This window comes from Lepisosteus platostomus, chromosome 3, assembly GCF_059453375.1.
Source record: "Lepisosteus platostomus isolate fLepPlt1 chromosome 3, fLepPlt1.hap1, whole genome shotgun sequence".
NCBI classification, from domain to species: domain Eukaryota; kingdom Metazoa; phylum Chordata; class Actinopteri; order Semionotiformes; family Lepisosteidae; genus Lepisosteus; species Lepisosteus platostomus.
In genome coordinates this window covers 3,499,102-3,521,985 of record NC_142613.1, presented here as the reverse complement: position 1 = coordinate 3,521,985, position 22,884 = coordinate 3,499,102, and the positions used below count along the sequence as shown (strand labels likewise).

The following is a 22,884-nucleotide window of genomic DNA, read 5'->3' as shown; positions in this document are numbered from 1 at the left end:
GCCGGCGCCGAGCGCGACAGGTCTCCCTTGCGGGGCCAGCTCAGCCAGGCCCTGAAAGGCCCTGGGTCTCGTACTGGTGTGAGGCCCGACCCAAGCCAGGCAGACCGCAGGCAGCTGGGAGTTACAGGCAGGTGCAGAGGAGCTCAGGAGCCAGCGCTGGCCAGACCTGGAGCCCGGGTGCAGGCTGTGTGGCTGTCTCTGCTGGGACGCTGTGTAAATGATGATGGGAGGGGATATTATTGTGCTCCTCGCCAGTACCCTGGGACCTCAGCACCTGTCTGTCACCCCTCTAGCCCAGAGCAGGCAGCACCTCTTCGTGTCAGATCGCGACTTTCTCAGGAGAGAGCCTGTCCTGCGCGGCACAGCACACGTAGCCCACGAAAAACATTTTAATTACATGTTTCGCAAGCAGTGATTTACAGTACTTTGTTGTGTGTCATATTACCCCTCCCTCCCTCTCCACTCCCCAGTGAGACAGACAACAAGAACAACAAAGATGCTCCTGTTTCAGTGGAGAGAAAGTGGGGGAGGTACATTTCTAACACAACAGGACAAGAATGACTTTACACAAAGAGTGGTGGGAGTGTGGAACGAGCTGCCCAGCCACTATGTTGAAGCTGATATCCTGGCATCTTTCAGGAAATGGCTGGGTGAGATCCTGGGTTCAAATAACTGCTAATTACCAAACAAGTGAGTGGGTGTCGGGCAAAACGAGCAGAAACAGGTGTGCTTGCACCATGAAGCGCATGTGCGCACACACGAAACTCTGCAGTATTTCTGGGACTGGTTTGGGAACAGGTAACAGGTGACGCTGGAACGTTCCGAGTGTTGGGTCTTGAGAGAAGCTAGTCCAGTCCTGCTTCGTGTCTCTTCATCTGCTGTAGTGCCCTCCAGTGGTTTCTCTGATGTTTGTCTCCTCTTACTTTCTCTGTACCTCCCCCATCAGATTTCAAGTCAACAAGCTTTTAATGACATGACTGGTGAATTGCAGTGTTGCCAACGCAATAACAATTAGTAAACATTTACAACAAATACATCCACGTATTTGGAACGCATAATAACGGTGTACAAACTGTTATTATGTTTATTAAAATAACGTGTTATTTTAGGGAAGAGATCACACACTGGGCTGCAGCTCTGTTGGATTTCCTCCCCCAGCAGGTTTGGGAGTTGTCCTGATTCTGGCAGGTGTGGGAATTCTGGGATTAGGTTTGTCAATTTGGAGAAGACTGTTTATCTAATCCCAGGGTATTTCTCACAGTGCAGTAGGAAGTGCACCTCTGTCTCTGCTTCTCCCCGCTGGCAGTGGGTGTGCAGCCTGTCCTCACTGGACAGCCAGGTCTGCCTGTGTCCAGTCTCTGTGGCCAGGCTGTGGTGACTGAGCCTGTCCTCTCTGGACAGCCAGGGCTGCCTGTGTCCAGTTTCTATGGCCAGGCTGTGGTCACTGAGCCTGTCCTCTCTGGACAGCCAGGGCTGCCTGTGTCCAGTCTCTATGGCCAGGCTGTGGTCACTGAGCCTGTCCTCTCTGGACAGCCAGGGCTGCCTGTGTCCAGTCTCTATGGCCAGGCTGTGGTTGCTGAGCCTGTCCTCTCTGGACAGCCAGGGCTGCCTGTGTCTAGTCTCTATGGCCAGGCTGTGGTCGCTGAGTCTGCACTTGGTCAGGTTCTGTTTCCTCTTGTTGTCTCTCACCCTTGTCATATTCTCGACGGGTGGGTGCTGTCTGTTCAGGGGCTGGTAGCATTCCAGTTTGTTTGGATTCTGCTGTCATGTGGTTGTCTGTGATTGATGCTGCTGTAGCAGTGCTGTCCTGAGGGCTGGCTGCTGCCTGTGTGAGCCGGTGCTGTGGGCTTCAAAACCAGCTGGCTGAGGGGGCTCGTCTCGGGGCTCCGACGGGCCTCCTGCTGGAAGGGGTTACTGCTGTATTCTGTATATTGATTACCAGTGGTTATTGGCTCAATTTGGACCTAGACATATTGATAGGTGTTTTTTCTCTGCACGTGCACACTGTTTTTTTTACAGAACTACAGTGTGTGTACAAGACTTCTCTCTCCTGGTGCCTCCTCTCTCTCTCTCTCTGCATCAAATCCTCTCTCTCCCTGTTCCTCCTCTCCCTCTCACTGCAGTTAAAGCCCCAGGCGGGCTGAGTGTTATTTTTGTGGCAGCTATTTTCCAAGCCGTTTTATTTCGGATATCCTGTGGGGAATCTCGCTCACACTCCCGTTCTCTTTCCGATCTGTTTTGGCCGTGTGCCTGCGTGTCCCTTTACGCTCTCAGCCTCCTCTGTCTGTTAATTAAAATGCCCTTCCTGTGTCCACAAACACACCTCATCAATCTTCTCCCATTGAGGGAGGAGGGGGGCGGGCTGTGTCGATGGACCAGTTGCCCCGGCTGTTCCCCTGCTGCTGTGGGCCCCCAATCCAGTTAGTATTAACCCCACTGCTCCCCGAGGGGCACCCCTGACATGGCGAAACAAAAGGGTGATTAGGTGGCTTTAAAGACAGGGGGCCAAACGCATTAGTGCTCATTTCTCTCTCCATCAGCAGCTACTGACACACGACAAGCAGGGCCCATCTGTGTCCCTGTCCCGCCCTGCCCTCTCCCCACTGTGTGCTGGTAACTGGTAACGGTAACGGCTGGTAACTGGTAACGGCTCGGCTGCGCGGAGCTGGTGGGGTGCTCTCTGAGAGCCCCAGAAACGCAGAGTCCGCTCCGCACCTCTCAGGAGCGGCCTTACAGCTCTGCGGTGTCCGATACAGGGGTTCAGTCCTGGCCGAGCTCTCGGTTACACAGCCGAACCCATCCATGACCGGGTAACGGGATTAGTTTGAGCTCTTTAATTGCTTTGTTTGTTTCTGCGGGTTTTCGCACAGGCTGGCCTTCTATTCGCGGCTGTGGGTAAGCTATTTAAGATCTCCAGCTGGTGAGCAGTAAACAAATGATGCAACAGGTCCGATCAAGCAGCTCGTTAGCCTAATTGAGGAGTCGCTTAAGGAAAGAGCGTGGCAGGAACGAAGCTCAGGAGGTGTGGGGTTCTCCAGGAGCACAGCTGGGGGAACCTCTGCATGATAGCTGTCCGGCCTTTTGTGACCCGAGGTCGCCTTTTTAAGAAATCCTGAAAAAAACTTATTTCATCCTTGTCAGGGACGTGAAATGATCCCTGAGAATTCCCACTCCAGCTGCTGGCAGTTGGGAAATATTAATTTGAAGAGAACCGCGGGTCCGTTTTCTCTGACACACGCCCAGCAGAGCTTCACTGTCGTCGTCAAGTTCATGTTTCACAACGGGGCGTCCTAAATCCAGGCTTATGTCCTAAATCCTGAGGTTGGCCCTCACAGGGGATGAATGGATTCCTGCTAATGCACAGATGGGCAAATGAGAAGAGGCATTGCTACCTAACGCGCTTGGGGCACTTGTGCGGAGTTTGCATGTTCTCCCTGGGTTTGTGTTTTTTCTGATTTACCCTGGCTTGCTCCACTGAAATACTAGACAATAATATTTTGTAACTTCTTATTCTTGACTGGCTCAGCCCCAATTGTTAATGTACTGTGTGAAGTCAAGGAGCTGGGAGTAATAAATGGACTTAGGGAGCCTTCACCCCTGCAGTGTGGCCCATAGACAATGCTATGCTCTCGCCCTCACTGTGTCCAGCCTGAGAGCACCAGGGGCTGACCTCTGACCTCTCGACCTGCAAAGGGTTCTGAGATCTGAGCAGGATCAGCCCACACAGCACGAACAACACAGGGCCTCAGGTCAGGCTGCACAGGAAGAACACAAGAGCGTTTGCAGACAAGAAGAGGCCATTCTGCCCCTGCGGGTAGTTAGTAGTCGATTTGATTCCAGCATCTCATCCAGATGATTCCGGATATCGGCTTCAAAGACGCAGCTGGGCAGCTTGTTCCCCACTCCCACACCCCTTTGTGTAAAGAAGTGCCTCCTGTTCTTGGTTTTAGATGCTCTTCTGTGTTGTTTCCACTGGTATCCCCTGGTTGGCTCTGCTGATGCCTTCGAGGAGTTCGAACACCCCTCGTCTTCTCTGATCGAGACTGAAGCTGTAGAGCTGTCAGTGTACCTGGTCGCTCTTCTCAGGATTGTCCTTTCCATAACGTAGTGACCACAATATACACAGTATTCTAAACGTGACCTAACGGGCCCGTTACTCCATATTCATATCCCATCTCTTGGTTTAAATTCTGCACCTTTAGCCCGGTCTCCCAGCGCCGTGTCTGTGCTGCAGTGACTTTCCTCGTCGTGTCAGGTCCGTCTCCTAGCTGGACGCTCGCTGGTTTGCGTTTCTGCGGCCTGTGTGCAGACCCCAAGCCTTGCCGGGCTGGGAGTCGGGGGGCCGAGGGCGTACTCCGGCGTGTGTCCCCCCTCCCAGCCGGTGACCGCTGCCGGGGGCAGTGACGGACGGGCCGCGCGGACAATAGGGTCTTTGTTCAGGGTGTGTGACGGACAGCTCGTCGCGGGGTATGGGGGGAGAGCGTTGTGAGGTTCGACAATGAGAGAGACCTGCAAGGAAAGAGAGGATGTGAAGGCCTGTCCCAGACTCCCGTCTGCTCGCTCGCTTCGGCCACCGGGGGGGCTGCTCCCTGCGCCGAGTGGCCTCCGGAACGACGAGAGCCCCTCGAACCCGGACACTGGCCCGGGGGAGGCCCCTTCTTCCTGCTGACTCTGCTCGACCTCCCGTTTCCAGCTGTGAAATAATGCAGCCACCCCCCCGTACCCCCAGTTCCATCCCCGGGCGGGCTGGGCAAGTCGCCCATCGGATCGGGATTTTGTGTGCAAGGATAAAAAGTAGGAATCCGGAAGCTGTTTGGGAAAGAAATGGGATTTCTGCCAGCTTGTTTGTGTTTCCCTTCAATAGACTGTTTACTTTCCAGGTGGATGAGTGGGTGACTGAGGCTGTCGGGGTCTGAGTACAGTACATGTTCTGACTGTGTTACGCTAAGCAGTAATTTGCTTGGTGGGTGATTTTCTCCAAAGCGATTTTACCCAGCAGGATGTGTGCAAATGCATTTATCTCGAGGAGTCTGAGAGGGTTAACTTGCTGATGGGTACACGGGGATTTGAGCCCGCAACCTTCCTAAAACGAGACCAGGGCTTGAACCACTGCTTCCGATTTATAGCACTGGCTGGGACTCGAACCCGGAACTCCCAGAGGCACAGCGGGCACGATCTCCAAAGCCTTACAGAGAGCAGAATAAAATATAAAATCTCCTAGAAAATAGTTTTCTCTGTATTCCAGCCTGCCCGTCTCTGTAGGGCCTGTGAATTGGATCCGGGATTCGGCTCCTGTGCCCAGATCACACCTGTGGGTGTTTCAGGCAGAACAATTTAGGGGACTCGGCGCTAAAACACTGCTCTCCCCACCCCCCTCCTGCATTCTTGCAATTCGCACCCTCAACAGTCTAGTTCGACACAATGGAAGAGACGCCTGTAACCTGGGCTTCACGATGACGACTGGGAGAGCTCTTGCCCTCCGAGAACTGCCCCCGGGGAGTCACTGTGTGTCAGGGGGCACACTGCGCCTGAGTGCCTATTCTGCAGCCAGCCCAGGGGAGGGGTGAGAGTGGGAGGCACGGAGGAGGGCTGGGGGGGTGTGTCCGGTCCATTGTGTGTGCCGACAGCGCTGGCTGCAGAGAGAAAGAGCTGTCCCACAGAGCTCTGAAAAGGGACAGGGCCATTTTGATAAGGACACAATGAGCGTCGTCCCGCAGAGCCGCCACATCACAGCGCTGTGCTTCCCCACTGCTGCCGGGGCCAAGAGCCAGTGAACCGGTTCAGTTACTGGCCGGCGAGAACAACAAGTCTTCCTCTCGGTCCTGGATTGCAAGAGTAGCAGCCTGGGTTTCCATTTCCGGACGGGCCATGTTTGAAAGGCAGAATGGATACCTGTTGGAGTTGGAGCAGAGGTAAAGAGGGGGAGTTTCTCATTGTCTCTTGCCTGTGTGTGAAGTTGCTGTGTCATTATAGTTCTCTGGTTTAATGTGGTTTCCTTTGGTAAAAGGTATAAGACGGCCAGGTTTGCTCTGCAGTCCTGTTCTATATAGCGCCTTTACAGGTTGAGTCCCAGAAATGCTTGGGATGGGCAGAGGTCAGCAGTAAGAAAGAGTGGCTGAATTGTGCTGGATTGTCATCGCATAACTCCCCTGGGCAGTACTGATCACTCACTTGTTTAGAGCACAAACCCTAGTAGTTCATGTTGACAGAAAAGTTTTCATATGAATTCTGGTATTAAGCCTTGCCTGAGCTGGAGAGTCTTCATCATCTGCCAGTTTCTTTTAATGTAGGACTGGGTTCTGTTCCAGACCTGGGGTGCTGTCTGTGTGGAGTTTGCATGTTCTCCCTTTGTTCATATGGGTTTCCTCCAGGTGCTGCCGTTTCCTCCCACAGGTCCAAAGACATGCTGGTGGGTTAATTGGCTTCTGGGCAGACTAGCCCTGGTGTGAGTATGTCTGTCCTGCGCTGGACTGGCGTCTCATCTGGAGTGAGCCCTCCCTTGTGTTCATTGTTCATTGGTTAGAAAATGGATGGGTGCAAAAATAAGATGCTTTTCAGCCCCTCGCTGGGGTCTGCATTACAGGGGAACCCAACTATGTGTGACTTTCACTAGTGTGCTAACAGCTCCTGAAGCGCTGTGGACTGGGTGCAATTTGCACCTCTTTTGTGTCGACTACACATGGGGGCCGTTGCTGGCATTGTGTGGATAAGGTACCCCCCCCCCGCTGAAGAAATCTAATCAAAGTTTATTTATCAAAGGCACAACAATACGGCGTTCAGCAGTAGTTGCTGGCAATGAAATGTCTTGACTGATAAACCCCTCTGATCTCTGATGAAGAGGAGCTGCTGCTGAGCTGAGGCTGAGGGAGATAGGAGACTGATAAACCCCTCTGATCTCTGATGAAGAGGAGCTGCTGCTGAGCTGAGGCTGAGGCAGATAGGAGACTGATAAACCCCTCCAATGCCCACAGCTGCTCGCAGGATCGGGAATTCCGGCGGATGTCTTTCCCTGGCCTGAGATGGGGTATAAAAGAGCACGCGTTCTTAAAACTGTTTCTGGGCTGCTGGGTGGGATGTAGGCAGCTCCAGGTTCACGACTCGCTTTTTCATCGCTTTTTCATCTACGGAGAGCACATTACAATTATGAGATTAAAAAAAACAGAAGCCAAACTGTCTTAAAACCATCAAACTGGAGTTCCTGCGCCTGGGAAACGTCTACAATCTGATCGATACGGGTGGGCACAGAGTGCTGTAAAGGATCGTACACCCTAAGACTGCCTCATCTTATTGTGAAGCTGAGACCTGGGTGGCTCAATGTTGCAGGATTTCATCTTCATAATCTTCATAATCCATCTCCCCCTGGAAATATGGGAGGGCTGGCACTTGTGACCGATTAAGGGAGTAATTAGCTTGTTAGCTCAGGAAGGTGAGAGTTAGAGGTAACAGTTCCCAGTTCTGCCCCTGCAGAAGAGGCTAGGTCAGCTTCATCAGCAGGGCATGAGAAAACGCAGTAGCGGTCTTAACCAGACCTTTTACAAACAAGTGTTTTATTCAAAATGGATTACTGCACTGCAGCCCCTCTGAAATCGTGCAGCGAGGGATGCAAGTCTCTCAGATACTATGTTCAGGTTAAGAGTCAATGAATTCAAGTCCCCTGTCAGTGTTCTGCAGTTCTGGAAGTGGCTGATGGACTGTAGAAGGACTGTGCAACCTGATCACAAGGCAGCATTCGTACAGCTGGCGTGCAGAATATCTTCTGGCTGTCAGTGCTGATGCAGAGACGAGCTCATGCCTCAATGTAGAAACATTGTGTTGTACCTGTCCTATTTTTTACAGACTCCGAGAGGTTTGTTTGGTTCTGTCTTGCCTTGGCCTTGAGTGCGCTGTCGTCAGGGGCAGAGCACGATCATGATCCGTCCCTTTCCCAGTCCTTTGGTGAACGGGTCCATACTGGGCCCACGTTAATGTTCAGTGAAGTCACTGCCCTGGCTCTGGAGCCACAGTGGGCTGAGGTAATGTGGCTTATATTGAAAAGCACAGTACCTTGTGCTTTTCAGATCCAGGTGCTGCTGGGTCTTCTGGTTGTCATGCTGTGTTATAATAACATTCTGATTCTTCTGGGAGTAATACTGTGCGCTACACAATACTGAGCACAAAAGGGACCAGACACAAACCCAGCAGTTGGGATCTAGCTTGTCTTTGTCCAGCAGTGCAGGGCCTCACACAGATGCTCATGCACAATGCTGACGTTTGATTCACAGGGCCTGGGATGTCTCTGATGAAGGACCACATGTGTTTGGGTGTGTTTGTTAGATTTGTCACTTTTGTCCGGGGTTAAAGCTGCTCTTGCGCAGCAGTGTTGACGTCCTGTAGCCTGACCTGCTCTGGTCTCGGAAGCTCCGCGAGGCTGGGCCTGGTCAGTGCGGGGCGGGAGACCTCCAGGGAAAATCGGGTCCCTCCTGACGGTGGTGTTAATGGGCCAGGTGGTGGATCACCAGATGACCCACTGCTGGATGAAGAGGGACCCTTGCCGTGGGCCAAGTGCTTTGTGATCCATTGAGATGGACAGGAAGTATAATTGTTACTTGTCTCCTGGTGGGGAGAGGGGCATTGGGCCAGTTACCTGGGCGACTCTAGACCAGTTAAGGGACTGGAATGCCCTGTGAAGGAGTACAGGCAACAGGCTGTGCAAGCTGACTTGATTCACCCCCCTGGTCTTCCTCCTGTGAGCTCTGTTGGCTCTGGAGGTGTGGGTTTGTTTGGAGCTCCTATCCTGAGCAACTGCAGCGCTGGGTTTCCTGAATTACCCCCCTGAAAGTGAAGGGAGAGATGTCCTAGTCCATGGTGGTCAGTGATGCCCATCTTCCCTCTCCCTGCTGGAATTCTGAATGGAGCTCCCAGTCTGCATCCAGCCTGGTGGGCGGGAGGGGGGCATGGTGTTGGCATTCACCCCCACATCAGGTCTGGGATTGATTCGTTCCCTAAGTGACGTAGCATCCCCCTGGCCAATGAGTAGACACTCACTGGCCTCCTGCTGTGTGCTGAGGTCATGTGGCGAACGGCTTACCTGGACCGTCCCTTCAGCTCCAGGGCTGTGGGTATACACTGTGGCCGTGCAGTGAGTTCAGATTAAGACTGTCCCACTCCAGGCTAAAATAATCTAAAGGTTAGTATAAAAGGTTAAAACAACCTTCTTTTAGGTGAAATCTTGTGCCACGATGTTCGTACGCGATGTACAGAATGAACAGTGGCACGCCGGACAGAGGGAGCCAGGTGCCAGGTGGAAACCGGAGCCAAGTAAGCAGGATTGTCCAGGCTGGGGCGCTGGGATACAGCCGGGCTTTCCTCTCCCAGGTGTGGCCAGTGAAATACACTCGAGTCTCGCTGGCTCGTCGTGCAGCTCCCGTCTTCCCGAGGCGAGTCGCTGTCTGGAGCGGGGCTGTCCGAGGGGTGCAGGATTGTAGCAGGCACGCTTTGCCTTTAAAGACGCAACGGGCTCCCTGCTGTGAAAGGATGCCTGTTCTCTTCAGCACTGAGTACCCATAGAGGCATTCCCATTGGAGATAAAAGAGGTGGCTGATAACATTCTCCTGCCGTTAACATTCCTGTCCTGTAATGTTTCTTTATTCGTTGCCCTCCTGTTTAAGGCCTTGCCTATTGTTAACTTTTTAAAGTCCTTTCATAGTCTGTTGCAGAATCCAATCAATGCTTTCCCACCCCCAGTGATCATGAACTGTTTCCCTGCTGGCCAAAGTCTGCCTGGTCCGTCGAAAATCAAATACTAGCCCTATAGATTCTGTAGAGCCCTATATGTAAAGTCTCTGTGGTTGATCTTGGCACAGCTGGCTTGTTCATTGTTTGACATATTGATCATTCATCCGGCTTTGCAGTATAACCAAGCCAACTGCTAATGCGGGGCCTGGTGCCTGGTATCTGACCGTCCCTGGACCGAGTGTGTTCATGCAGGTGCCTGGGGCATTAGGAAGTTTCCTGCCTGAGCTGTTCAGGGGCAGTGACTTTGATCACAAGAGCAGTGACCTGAGTTGAGGAGTTCTCAGCTGCTCAGCTCCCACCCCTGGCTCAGGAGAGCGTAATCCCTTGATCCCTTTCATGAGAAACCATCCCAGACTGCTCCTCAACTACCCCCCCGCCCCTCTTCCCGGGAGTGAGACTTTTGACCTGACTTAAATCAAGCTTAACACCCGATTATGTGAAGTGGCAGGGGTCTCTTAATTAGGAGCCGAGCTGTCAGGAGTCATTATTCTGCTTAACCCAAATAACTGTGTCTCTAAGCCCGAGTCACACAGGGTGCAGTATTCTTGCCTCTGTAGCTGCTCGTCTCTGGCTGGGCCTCCTCTCTTCCCCTGCGTGTGGGCACCCCTGGGGTGACTCTGCCTGGACTGTCTTTACGGCTGCCTGTGGTGTCTGGATACCCTCTGTAAGTCAGCTCTGAATATTTTCTGTGTCGATCTCGCCGTGGTAGATCTGCGAGCCGTCTGTCCTCCGTTGTCTTTGTATGAAATTCGATCGCGCCGGGGTGATGCGGAGGAATTCGTCCGAAAGGCGTGGGTGTCCGTTTTCTCAAGGTGGGGGGCGGGTAAGCTCCCCTGGCGTGGCTCCCCGAGACGGGGATCCGACAGAGCTGGCACCCTGTCAGACTGGGACATCGCCCGAGCCGAGCCCCGCCCCAGTTACAAGCTCTAACCCCGTTGTTTTAATTGTCCTGCTCCGGTCCTTGTAAGAGAGACCGCGTACAGAGGCTGGGGGAGCAGCGAAGGAACTGCTCCACCCTCTCTCCCCTTTAAAATTGCTGGTAACCCTGTATAATAAGAGCCTGTAATTCCAGAGTAATTAAAGATGAAGCAACATAGTGTTTCCTACATTTAATGTAATGCGGATGAAGTCAGTGCTCCTGACACGTATTCTAACACTTTCTTACATTCATGTAGCTGTTCGTCATACAGGATCTTCCAAATCAATACGTACAGTGAACGCAGGGAATTTTCTGTATCTGTTTTATCCTGACTTGTGAGAGGTGTGATATATAATCAGCGGCTGCAGAAAGTATTCGTACACAAACAGGTTTAATCCCGCCGTAATGATGAGAGCAGTCCTGCCTTAACGAGGCTGTGGTGGGAAAAGACCGAGCACAAACGGGAGCAGACACATCCCTGTGGGGAAGTGTTTCTCCGGGCAGGGCTCGGGTTCTCTGTCGAGGGGGACAAAAACAGCGAATTTGATGTCGTGCGCGTGAAACCAGTGAGGTGTCGTTGAAAGGTCTGGTTTGGGTGACCTCTGCGCCCCGTGTGTGAGTACAGGGGCTGCTCGTGGCACTGCTGTCCTGATTAGGTGTTTAACCCCAGGAGGGAGAGAGAGGGAAGGAGGGCTTAAGATCCAAAGGGATGAAGAGGAAAGCTGCTTGGTCCATCTGCTCCCGGGCACAGACGTCTTTCCCGGAGGAGCTCAGTGGGGAAAATAAAATCGGGCGGCGGATGTTCTGAGCGGAGCAGGCAGGGGAGAAGATGGCTGGGCACCAGGGTGGTGAGAAAGGATGGAAAGAAAGAAGGAAAAGTCCTAAGACTTGTTTTCCTTGAGGAGACGGCGGAGACGGAGTGCTCTGCGTCTTGGGCAGGGGGCTCCGGGTTTTGCCTTCTGGGGGTCCGGTCCTCGGGCGGCCACGCCCCCCTAGTTTAGGGAGCGGTGTCTCTGCTCTGTCCTTGGACGGGAATATGGCCTCGTGCTGAAAGGTGCTGCGATGGCACTCTGATCATCAGGCTTGTCCAAGTGCACTTGTGCTCCTGCGCTTTTGTGTTTCGTGACCGTTGTTGCTCTGTGGTGTGTAGCGAGTGTGTGTGTGTGGCTGCTGTGTTTCAGAGCTCTAGGAAGCGCAGTGTCTGCCGTCAGGGTGCTGCGCAGTGCCTTGTCCCGAGTCAGCCTGCTGCTTCCTGGTTTGTCTCTGCACCTGGGGAGTTCTGCTGATGAAGACCTCGTGTTTCAGAAACGAAAGCGTCTCCGCGGTTTGCAGACGGCGCGGCCCTTTTACGTTTTGTAGACTTGAAGAAATGTATCGACAGATTCCAAAACCCCATCTGTGGCTTTGATCCGTTTCAGGTTTTACTGCGCGCTCGTGCACAGCGGTCAGCGCCAAGAGCTGTTCGTCTGGGGCTTTTCTGTTTTCGCCTTCTTCTCTAAGTGCTGCTGTCCCACAGCATGGATTAGAGCCCTGGTCACCTTGTGTGTGGAGTTTGCACGTGCCGTTTCCGGGAGCTCCAGGTTCCTGATATGCAGTTGGGGTTAACAGCCCCCTTGTGTGCTGCTCCGGGTGTGGCCCTGACCTGGCCTGCCCTGCGCTGTGCTCCCGCAGAGGGGACAGCGGGTAGGCAAGCCGGGCAGGCGCCCTCTGTGGTGTGGGCGGGGCGCTGTGGGCGGGGCGCTGTGGGTGGGCGGGGCCGGTGCAGGTAGCGCTAACAGCTCTGTGTGTCTCCAGGAAGATCTGCCTGCACTGTAAGTGCGCCCGGGAGGACCACGCGGTGAGGGCCGTGCCGGGGGACCTGGAGAAGATGATGCTGAAGCTGGTGTCCGACTTCCAGCGCCACTCCATCTCCGACGACGACTCGGGCTGCGCCTCCGAGGAGTACGCCTGGGTGCCCCCTGGGCTCAAGCCCGAGCAGGTCAGAGCGCAGGGGGGTGCACTGGGGAACACTGGGGTGCGGGGGGGGGGTACAGGGAGAGGAGGCATACTGGAGACCGGAGGTGCACAGAGTGCAGTGGGTGCAGAGTTGGGGGGGCATAGTGGGGGGAACAGAGTGGGGGGGCGGAGATACAGAGTGGGGGTCCAGAACGGGCAGCTGATTGGGTGGGCACAGTAGGGGGGCGCAGGGGCGGAGATGCAGAGGGGAAGATGCAGATTGGGGAACAGAGCGCAGGGCTCAGTGGGCGCCCAGCTCTGAGGAGCGGACATGTTCACAAGGAAACGCAGAGCACACCCCACTTCAGCCACACAAAGGAAGCCCAGCGTTTTCCTGTATAATTAATAAATGGCTTTAATTATTCAACTGTCGAGCTGTGTGCACCTTCAATGAATCTGTCTCTCCACAGGCTGGAGTTACACCATCAGAAGTGCTGAAAAATGAGATGCTCACTTATTAACAGGGTATCAAGCAAGATGTTAAAACTTGTGCAGCCCACATGTTGCCAACCAGTAAACCTGAGCATCGTTACTGTGGAACAGCAATCAAATATTAATGTGTGCTTTGGGGGTTAGTTGTCCTTTTCATTGTTAGAGCCCACACCCTCCCCATCTTGCACAGCTGTGCTGTGATCCCTGCAGTGGGAGACTGTCTCTCTTCATAATCACAAGAGCTGGTAATGTCCCAGAGGTAGTAACGCCCTGTGGGCACCAGGGCGGCGCTGTACTGGAGCCATCAGGCTTGCAGAAAAACAAAACAGACCGGGAATTTCGGCCTTGGAACACAGCCTTATGGGACTCTCCTTAAAATCAAGAGGGGAATCTGGAATATCTGTTTGCTTTAAATCAATACCCTAAGCCTGACACTTTCTACCCTGATCAAGATGCGTTACTGATGGGAACGAGAATGTGAGAATGTAATGGATAACCTCAGGGAGTGTGTTAAATGTTTTGGGTTTATTTAGCTTCATTCCTAGTCCACTATTGGGACTTCCTCCAGCAAGGTATTCTGGGATATGGTCCCACAGTGTTGGGTTCCTTGTGGCAGATCTGTAAACACACTTGGGGGTCAATCATTCCAGCTCCCTGGGTCCACTCTTGGCATTGTCGTGGCCCGGTGGGACAGAGTTGTGCTCATCGGCCGTCAGCCACACTGCTGCATCAGAGGAAGAGCCATTTCAGTTCACTCAGCTCTTATTTGCTCATTAGCTCGTTTGGTCCTAAACCTGGTGACCGTACCTGTGGTCAGGCTGTACATATCATAGTAAGACTGATACCGGGGATCTTCCCCATGGGTTTAGTACAAACTGGACCAGATGGAGCAGAAAGCAAGTGTCTTAAACCATGTTATACTCCCTCTTCTCTGTCTCCACATATCCACTCACTGTAAGGTTCCGCACTAGAAAGATTCAGCTCCTGGTGTTGGCAGGAGTTACATTTGGGGGCTGAAATGGATGAAGTACTCTGGGCAGCTGTGACCTGTGAACCTCATTGTGTGTCTGCAGGTGTATCAGTATTTCAGCTGTATCCCTGAGGACAGGGTGCCCTATGTCAACAGCCCTGGAGAGAGACACCGCATCAAACAACTGCTACACCAGCTTCCAGCCCACGACAGCGAGGTAATACACAGTGGTACATGCACACGTACAGCATCATGACTGAGGTAACACACACCCACTCCACCCCTGAGCAGAGCACAGAGCTGCTACAGCATCATGACTGAGGTAACACACACCCACTCCAGCCCCTGAGCAGAGCACAGAGCTGCTACAGCATCATGACTGAGGTAACACACACCCACTCCACCCCTGAGCAGAGCACAGAGCTGCTACAGCATCATGACTGAGGTAACACACCCACTCCAGCCCCTGAGCAGAGCACAGAGCTGCTACAGCATCATGACTGAGGTAACACACACCCACTCCACCCCTGAGCAGAGAACAGAGCTGCTACAGCATCATGACTGAGGTAACACACACACACTCCACCCCTGAGCAGAACACAGAGCTGCTACAGCATCATGATTGAGGTAACACACACACACTCCACCCCTGAGCAGAACACAGAGCTGCTACAGCATCATGACTGAGGTAACACACCCACTCCACCCCTGAGCAGAGCACAGAGCTGCTACAGCATCATGACTGAGGTAACACACACCCACTCCAGCCCTGAGCAGAGCACAGAGCTGCTACAGCATCATGACTGAGGTAACACACACCCACTCCAGCCCTGAGCAGAGCACAGAGCTGCTACAGCATCATGACTGAGGTAACACACACCCACTCCAGCCCTGAGCAGAGCACAGAGCTGCTACAGCATCATGACTGAGGTAACACACCCACTCCAGCCCTGAGCAGAGCACAGAGCTGCTACAGCATCATGACTGAGGTAACACACCCACTCCACCCCTGAGCAGAGCACAGAGCTGCTACAGCATCATGACTGAGGTAACACACACCCACTCCAGCCCCTGAGCAGAGCACAGAGCTGCTACAGCATCATGACTGAGGTAACACACACCCACTCCAGCCCTGAGCAGAGCACAGAGCTGCTACAGCATCATGACTGAGGTAACACACCCACTCCAGCCCTGAGCAGAGCACAGAGCTGCTACAGCATCATGACTGAGGTAACACACCCACTCCAGCCCTGAGCAGAGCACAGAGCTGCTACAGCATCATGACTGAGGTAACACACCCACTCCACCCCTGAGCAGAGCACAGAGCTGCTACAGCATCATGACTGAGGTAACACACCCACTCCAGCCCTGAGCAGAGCACAGAGCTGCTACAGCATCATGACTGAGGTAACACACACCCACTCCAGCCCTGAGCAGAGCACAGAGCTGCTACAGCATCATCTCTGAGGTAACACACACCCACTCCAGCCCCTGAGCAGAGCACAGAGCTGCTACAGCATCATGACTGAGGTAACACACGTACACGCCAGCCCAGGAGAACAAACAACTCCTGCTGTGCCCTCCTTGCGTCTGACAGACAGGCTCTACGCTTCAGCTGGCCTCAGGCTGGTCGACCAGGCTTGTAACAAGCAAGCTGAGGCAGCAGTTAATACAGGACAGACGCGTCTTTTTTTTATTCTAACGTGTCGAGACCCTGGTGCTCTGACTTCCCCGGGCTCTGCTCCGGAGGTGCCCGCCAGTTGTCTCGTCAGATTTGATTGAGAAATAGTGCCCTCTTGAGACCGGACACAGCACTCCCGGGCAAATCCCAGAACTCCGCTTCAAACCCTCATGGGCTGGCCGAGCGGGTCAGCGGGGGACGAACTCGCGCACGCCCGCTGCTTGGCGCCGCCCCTCCCCTCGCGGGCGCCGCCCTCTGACCTGGGTGCTCTCTCCCTCAGCCACAGTACTGCAACTCCCTGGACGAGGACGAGCAGAGGGAGCTGAGGCTGTTCAGCCAGCAGAGGAAGAGGGAGAATCTGGGCAGGGGGGTGGTCAGGCTCTTCCCCGTCACCATGACAGGGGCCATCTGTCAACAGGTACAGATCGGGGGGCAGGGAGAGGGGGTACAGGTAGAGAGAGGAGGAGGAGGAGGAGGAGGGGTAGAGGGGGTACAGGTAGAGAGAGGAGGAGGAGGGGTAGAGGGGGTACAGGTAGAGAGAGAGAGGAGGGGTAGAGGGGCAGAGAGAGGGGGTACAGGTAGAGAGAGGAGGAGGAGGGGTAGAGGGGCAGACAGGGGGTACAGGTAGAGGGGCAGAGAGAGGGGGTACAGGTAGAGAGAGGAGGAGGGGTAGAGGGGGTACAGGTAGAGAGAGAGGAAGGGGAGGAGGGGTAGAGGGGCAGAGAGAGGGGGTACAGGTAGAGAGAGAGGAAGGGGAGGAGGGGTAGAGGGGCAGAGAGAGGGGGTACAGGTAGAGAGAGAGGAAGGGGAGGAGGGGTAGAGGGGCAGAGAGAGGGGGGGTGACTCCGGCAAGCAGATCGGCCTGTGTCCAGCGTCCGGCTAGGCGGAGCGCCGATCTTGACGGCCTCTCTGTCTCTCCTCGCCTTTGCCCTCCCTCCAGTGCGGCAAGCAGATCCGGGGTGGCGACATCGCGGTGTTCGCCAGCCGGGCGGGGCACGGGGCCTGCTGGCACCCGCAGTGCTTCCAGTGCGCCACCTGCGGCGAGCTGCTGGTGGACCTCATCTACTTCTACCAGGACGGCAAGATCTACTGCGGCCGGCACCACGCTGAGAGCCTCAAGCCGCGCTGCCAGGCCTGCGACGAGGTGAGCGCCGCGCCCCTCCCTTCCTGCTCCGGTGTCCCCCGTCCCCCATCGGCGCCCCTCCCTTCCTGCTGCGGTGTCCCCCGTCCCCCATCAGCGCCGCGCCCCTCCCTTCCTGCTGCGGTGTCCCCCGTCCCCCATCAGCGCCGCGCCCCTCCCTTCCTGCCGCGGTGTCCCCCGTCCCCCATCGGCGCCGCGCCCCTCCCATCCTGCTGCGGTGTCCCCGTCCCCCATCGGCGCCATGACGCCCCTCCCTTCCTGCCGCGGTCTCCCCCGTCCCCCATCGGCGCCGCGCCCCGGTCCTTGCTGGTGCACCCTACTCTGCTGTGCCACCGTGACACCCTCCCCGCCCGCGGGGCTCCCGAGTCCGAACGTTTCGCCGAGCGTGGCCCGCTCTCTCCCGGAGGCAGGCCTTTCCAGGACAGCTGCCAGGCTTTGGTTTTGGAAACCAGCCTCCTTGATCCATCTGTTTCCAGTTCAGGGTCGCGGAAAAGCCGGAGTCTATCCCAGCAAGGAGAAAGGCTGGATACACCCGGGACAGGACGCCAGTCCATCACGGGCCACACACACACACACACACACACACACACACACACACACACACACACACACACACACACACACAGGGCCAGTTTTCCCAGAAGCCAGTTGGCCCACCAGCATGTCTTTGGACTGTGGGAGGAAGCTCATGCAAGCCTAGGGAGAACATGCAGACTCCACACAGACTGTGCCCCAGGAAACAAACCCAGGGCCCCAGCGCTGCTCCACTGTGCCGCCCAGCATCATTCATCTCTGAACGAAGTTAAAGATGTTGGCCATAGACCTTTCTCTCCATCTGCGATGACCCTCGTGAGCACTTAGCTATTGGTTGGGATTGAAGAGCTGGACTGGGGCCGCGGTGAGGGGTCTCCTGGTTTGGATTCGCTGTCCCGCTGTCCGACACGCTGTTTCTCTCTCCCCCCCGGAGCAGATCATCCTGGCGGACGAGTGCACGGAGGCAGAGGGCCGCCACTGGCACATGAAGCACTTCTGCTGCTTCGAGTGCGAGACGGCGCTGGGCGGCCAGCGCTACATCATGAGGGAGAGCCGGCCCTACTGCTGCGCCTGCTACGAGGCTCTGTACGCGGAGTACTGCGACACCTGCGGCGAGCACATAGGTACAGCGCCGCCCTGTCCGAGACCGAGACCCCCCCGGCTCCTGAGCCCTCCCTGTCCCGAGACAGAGGTCCCCCCCGGCTCCTGAGCCCTCCCTGTCCCGAGACAGAGGTCCCCCCCGGCTCCTGAGCCGTCCCTGTCCCGAGACAGAGACCCCCCCGGCTCCTGAGCCCTCCCTGTCCGAGACAGAGACCCCCCCGGCTCCTGAGCCGTCCCTGTCCGAGACCGAGACCCCCCCGGCTCCTGAGCCGTCCCTGTCCGAGACAGAGACCCCCCCGGCTCCTGAGCCGTCCCTGTCCCGAGACCGAGACCCCCCCGGCTCCTGAGCCCTCCCTGTCCGAGACCGAGACCCCCCCGGCTCCTGAGCCGTCCCTGTCCGAGACCGAGACCCCCCCGGCTCCTGAGCCGTCCCTGTCTGAGACAGAGGTCCCCCCCCCCATCCCTCACTCCGTCCGTGTCCGAGACCCCCACCCGGCGCCTGCGCCATCCCTGTTCGAGACCCCCCTGGCTCCTGAGCCGTCCCTGTCCCGAGACCAAGACCCCCCCGGCTCCTGAGCCGTCCCTGTCCCGAGACCAAGACCCCCCCCGGCTCCGTCCCTGACCGAGACTCCTCCCCCCGCGCACCATCTGAGCCATCTGTGTGCTTTGTTTCAAAAGGTAGGTCTGTTCTTGCTCTGTGAGTGGTTAACATCACATCACATCACTTGATTGGCCCTGTACAATTTCTTGCATTAGGAGTTTGTCTTTTCACAGACCCAGGTTAGAGCGCAGGGTCAGCCATTGTACAGCACTCCTGGAGCAGTTGGGGTGAAGGGGCCCAACAGAGTAGGATTCCTCTGCCGGCCGCGGGGTTTGAACTGGCAACCTCCCAGCCACAGGCGCTGTGCCACCGCACCACCCCAAGGATTAGGGTTAAGGAAGAGGATGTCTCGGCCTGGTCTCGGTTTACTACGGGAACATTCGAAACGTCCTTCGCAGGAGGCGGATGTGAGGCCAGGCCGGTGATCTGGGACTGGAGGGCACGTGGTGTTTTAATCCAGTAAAATAGTGAGTCGAAGTCTGGGGATCAATGAACTGGCCGTGTCGAGTGGCCCCCCTCTCGTAAGTGGTCTTGTGTCCTGTGTGTTACCGTTCACACATGGACATGGCAGGCGTCACGATTTTAATAGTGATGTTAATAGCCCCTGCTTCTCTTCCTCCTGCCTCCCCCTCCTCTCCCCTCTTCCTCCTGCCTCCCTCTCCTCTCCCCTCTTCCTCCTGCCTCCCCCTCCTCTCCCCTCTTCCTCCTGCCTCCCTCTCCTCTCCCCTCTTCCTCCTGCCTCCCTCTCCTCTCCCCTCTTCCTCCTGCCTCCCCCTCCTCTCCCCTCTTCCTCCTGCCTCCCCCTCCTCTCCCTTGAACTCCTCTCCCTTGAACTCCTCTTCCTCCTGCCTCCCCCTCCTCTCCCCTCTTCCTCCTGCCTCCCTCTCCTCTCCCCTCTTCCTCCTGCCTCCCCCTCCTCTCCCTTGAACTCCTCTTCCTCCTGCCTCCCCCTCCTCTCCCTTGAACTCCTCTTCCTCCCCTCGCCCCCTCAGGCATCGACCACGGCCAGATGACCTACGAGGGGCAGCACTGGCACGCCACCGAGTCCTGCTTCTGCTGCGCCCGCTGCCGCCTGCCGCTGCTCGGCCGCCCCTTCCTGCCCAAGCAGGGCCTGATCTTCTGCTCGCGGGCCTGCAGCCTGGGCGACGACCCCGACGCCTCCGACTCCTGCGACTCCGCCTTCCAGGGCGGCCGCACGCCGCACTGCCAGCGCCGCGCCAAGGCCCACAGCGCCCCCTGCCGGCCGGAGGACCGCACTGCGGGCCGCAAGGAGAGCGCAGGTCGGGCTCCTCGGCGTCTGGCTTTGCTCATTTCGTTGAGATTCCGTCTTTTCAGGAGTTTTTCTTGTGCGTTTTCTCTCCTGACTTTCAGTTCTGTGCAGTACAGGGCTCTGGGATGCCAGAGGCGTAAACGTTTTTGTGTTGGACCGTGAAACTGACCGTGACGAGATTGCAAAACGGGAGATGCAAAAATAAATAGGGGCTTCTGCATTCTTAAATTGAGGGTAGCGATCCCTGTAGAATCAGTAACTTGTTCATTCAGTGTCTCTTCTCTTCATCCAGCGCAGCACATATGCCGTCTGCAGAGCTTGTGGTTGTCATGGCGACGCCACGGTGGTTTTTTTTATCTGACTGTGCGCTGCGTGACAAGCTCCTGACATTTTGTTGTTTCCCCTTCCTTCCTGACTCTGCAGCTCAGACAGCTAAGCCCTCTGTTCCGAACGGGGTACCCCTGGCCAACGGGCACCCCCCCAGAACGTCGCCTACCCAGCAAGATCTGCTCCCCAACGGCCTGGGTCCCGCTCCAGCAACAGAGCAATCCCAGAGCACCCTGGGGCTCGGTCACCCCACCCCCAAGCCTGACCGTCCAATCAGCTGTCTCGAGTTCGAAGGGGAACAGCCCCCTCTCTTTGACCACTCCCCTCCCAGGTACACCTCTCGTGGAACGTCAACCACAAGGGATTCTGGGACCACAGCAGACCAGACAGCTTCTGGTGAGTTGCTGGGGTGGAGGGGGGGCGCTGTGGCGTGTTGTCTTGTCACTACTGGCTCCGAGTCTACTTTTAATGTCCTGGTTCTGACCCGGTTCGGTGCATCTTTCTGTGGCTTCTGACAGAATGTGTGCAGCCTTGTCAGCCCTCTGGTCGGGGTCTGCTTCTAGATATTTACCACATCGATCATGGATCAGAACCTGTGATTCTTAAAATCCTGCCGCACAGATACCAGAAGACAACTGGCCGAGCGCGGCTTCACTACGGACAGAGAAAACTGTGTTCTGTCACCATCTCTCATCCTGCGTTTCCTTCCTGCGTCTCTCCTCCCCTTGTCTCCCCCCTGTGGTCTTCCGTACCCACCCCCTTATCCCTGAGCTCTCTCCTTTCTCCCTGTACTGCTCTGCATCTCTGAAGAACCGTGCCTTTCTCTCTCCGAGCAATGAGCCTCTAACCCAGACGTGTACAACAGAGAAAATATGCTCTCTTATTGGACATGTACAGACATCACATGAAAGGGGGTCTTTCCTGTCAGGCTGGACAGGGGATCACACACACGGCTGCAGCTCTATTGAGTTTCCTCCCCCTGTAGGACTGGGGGCCGTTCTGGTTCTGGCAGGAGTGGGAATTCTGGGATTAAATTTGTTATTTTGGGGAAGAATGTTTGTCTATTCCCCCGAGTGCTGCTCTGTGAGAAATAGAAAGTGCGTCTCTGTCTCTCAGGGCAGCCAGGTCTGCCTGTGTCTCCTAGTTTCTTTCTCTGATCACTGAGCCTGTCCTCTCTGGACAGCCAGGTCTGTCTGTGTCCAGTCTCTATGGCCAGGCTGTGGTCACTGAGCCTGTCCTCTCTGGGCAGCCAGGGCTGCTTGTATCCAGTGTCTATGGCCAGGCTGTGGTCACTGAGCCTGTACTTTATCAGCGATTGTTTTTCCCTGTGGTTTCTCACCCTGATCAGATACGCGGCCAGTATGTCTTCTTTTTAGATCTCCTGATTTTAGAGTCTGTCTGTCTCTCTCTCTCTCTGACTTTAGTGGCAGAGCGGGACAAAGCCCCACGGTCTCAGCGTTACTCCATGCCAAACCTGGGGAACCACCTATGTCCAGCAGAGATCTGCCCCAGCCCCCCTCCCTCTGTGGAGCCCCCCAGCTCTGTGCTGAGACCCCAGCACACGCCCAGGACAGAGCCCCTCCCCCCAGCCCCTGCCGGCCAATTGTCTCGCAGCACCACCGCCCGCGTCAGCTTCCGCGAGCCAATCAGCAGCAGCTTCCTGGTGGAAGAGGACGACGAGGAGGAAGAGGAAGGGGAGGACCCAGAGCTCGAGCAGGAAGTGGTGGTGGATTTCCGAAAAGAGGGAGAGAGGAGCGAGGAGGCTGATGCGCTTTCTGGCAGGAGGAATCGGCACCATTTCCAGCGGCAACCATTCCGGTCAGGAATGCCACCCCAGATGGAGCTCCTGGGTGAGTGTCCCGAGCGTCCGGCTGCTCGGTTTCTTTTCCCTGGGAGGAACTTTGGGGACGGTTTGCATTTCTCTGCTGTTCTATATAGATATTTAACATTCTGCTAAAAGTTTACTTTTTTGACACCTGGGCTTTGTTGTGTTCCTGTGTTCCCATGATGGGGCACTGGGAAAGACCAGGATGGGAACAGGGAGAGAGGGGAACTGGGAAAAGACCAGGATGGGAACTGGGAGAGAGGGGAACAGGGAAAAGACCAGGATGGGAACTGGGAGAGAGGGGAACAGGGATTGAGGGGAACTGGGAAAAGACCAGGATGGGAACTGGGAAAAGACCAGGTTGGGAACAGGGAGAGAGGGGAACTGGGAAAATACCAGGATGGGAACAGGGAGAGAGGGGAACTGGGAAAAGACCAGGATGGGAACAGGGAGAGAGGGGAACTGGGAAAAGACCAGGATGGGAACTGGGAGAGAGGGGAACAGGGAAAAGACCAGGATGGGAACTGGGAGAGAGGGGAACAGGGATTGAGGGGAACTGGGAAAAGACCAGGATGGGAACTGGGAAAAGACCAGGTTGGGAACAGGGAGAGAGGGGAACTGGGAAAATACCAGGATGGGAACAGGGAAAGAGGGGAACTGGGAAAAGACCAGGATGGGAACTGGGAAAAGACCAGGATGGGAACTGGGAAAAGACCAGGATGGGAACTGGGAAAAGACCAGGATGGGAACTGGGAAAGACCAGGATGGGAACAGGGAGAGAGGGGCACTGGGAAAAGACCAGGATGGGAACTGGG

General features: G+C 55.7%; 1 protein-coding gene across 3 annotated transcripts in view; it reads left to right on the top strand.

The window, feature by feature from the left end:
* The window catches only part of prickle3 (prickle homolog 3), a 43,054-nt gene that overhangs the window by 16,154 nt on the left and 4,016 nt on the right, over positions 1–22,884 (top strand). For 2 of the 3 annotated variants that reach the window (XM_088623891.1, XM_088623890.1), the window contains exons 3-10: positions 12,488–12,671; positions 14,194–14,307; positions 16,052–16,189; positions 16,712–16,915; positions 17,883–18,069; positions 19,640–19,927; positions 20,341–20,640; positions 21,669–22,094. In XM_088623891.1, coding sequence (XP_088480017.1) covers positions 12,488–12,671; positions 14,194–14,307; positions 16,052–16,189; positions 16,712–16,915; positions 17,883–18,069; positions 19,640–19,927; positions 20,341–20,640; positions 21,669–22,094 — 1,841 coding nt within the window. Of the gene's footprint in view, positions 1–10,078; positions 10,439–12,487; positions 12,672–14,193; positions 14,308–16,051; positions 16,190–16,711; positions 16,916–17,882; positions 18,070–19,639; positions 19,928–20,340; positions 20,641–21,668; positions 22,095–22,884 lie in introns of those variants that run through there. The other variant, XM_088623892.1, reaches the window with a different exon arrangement.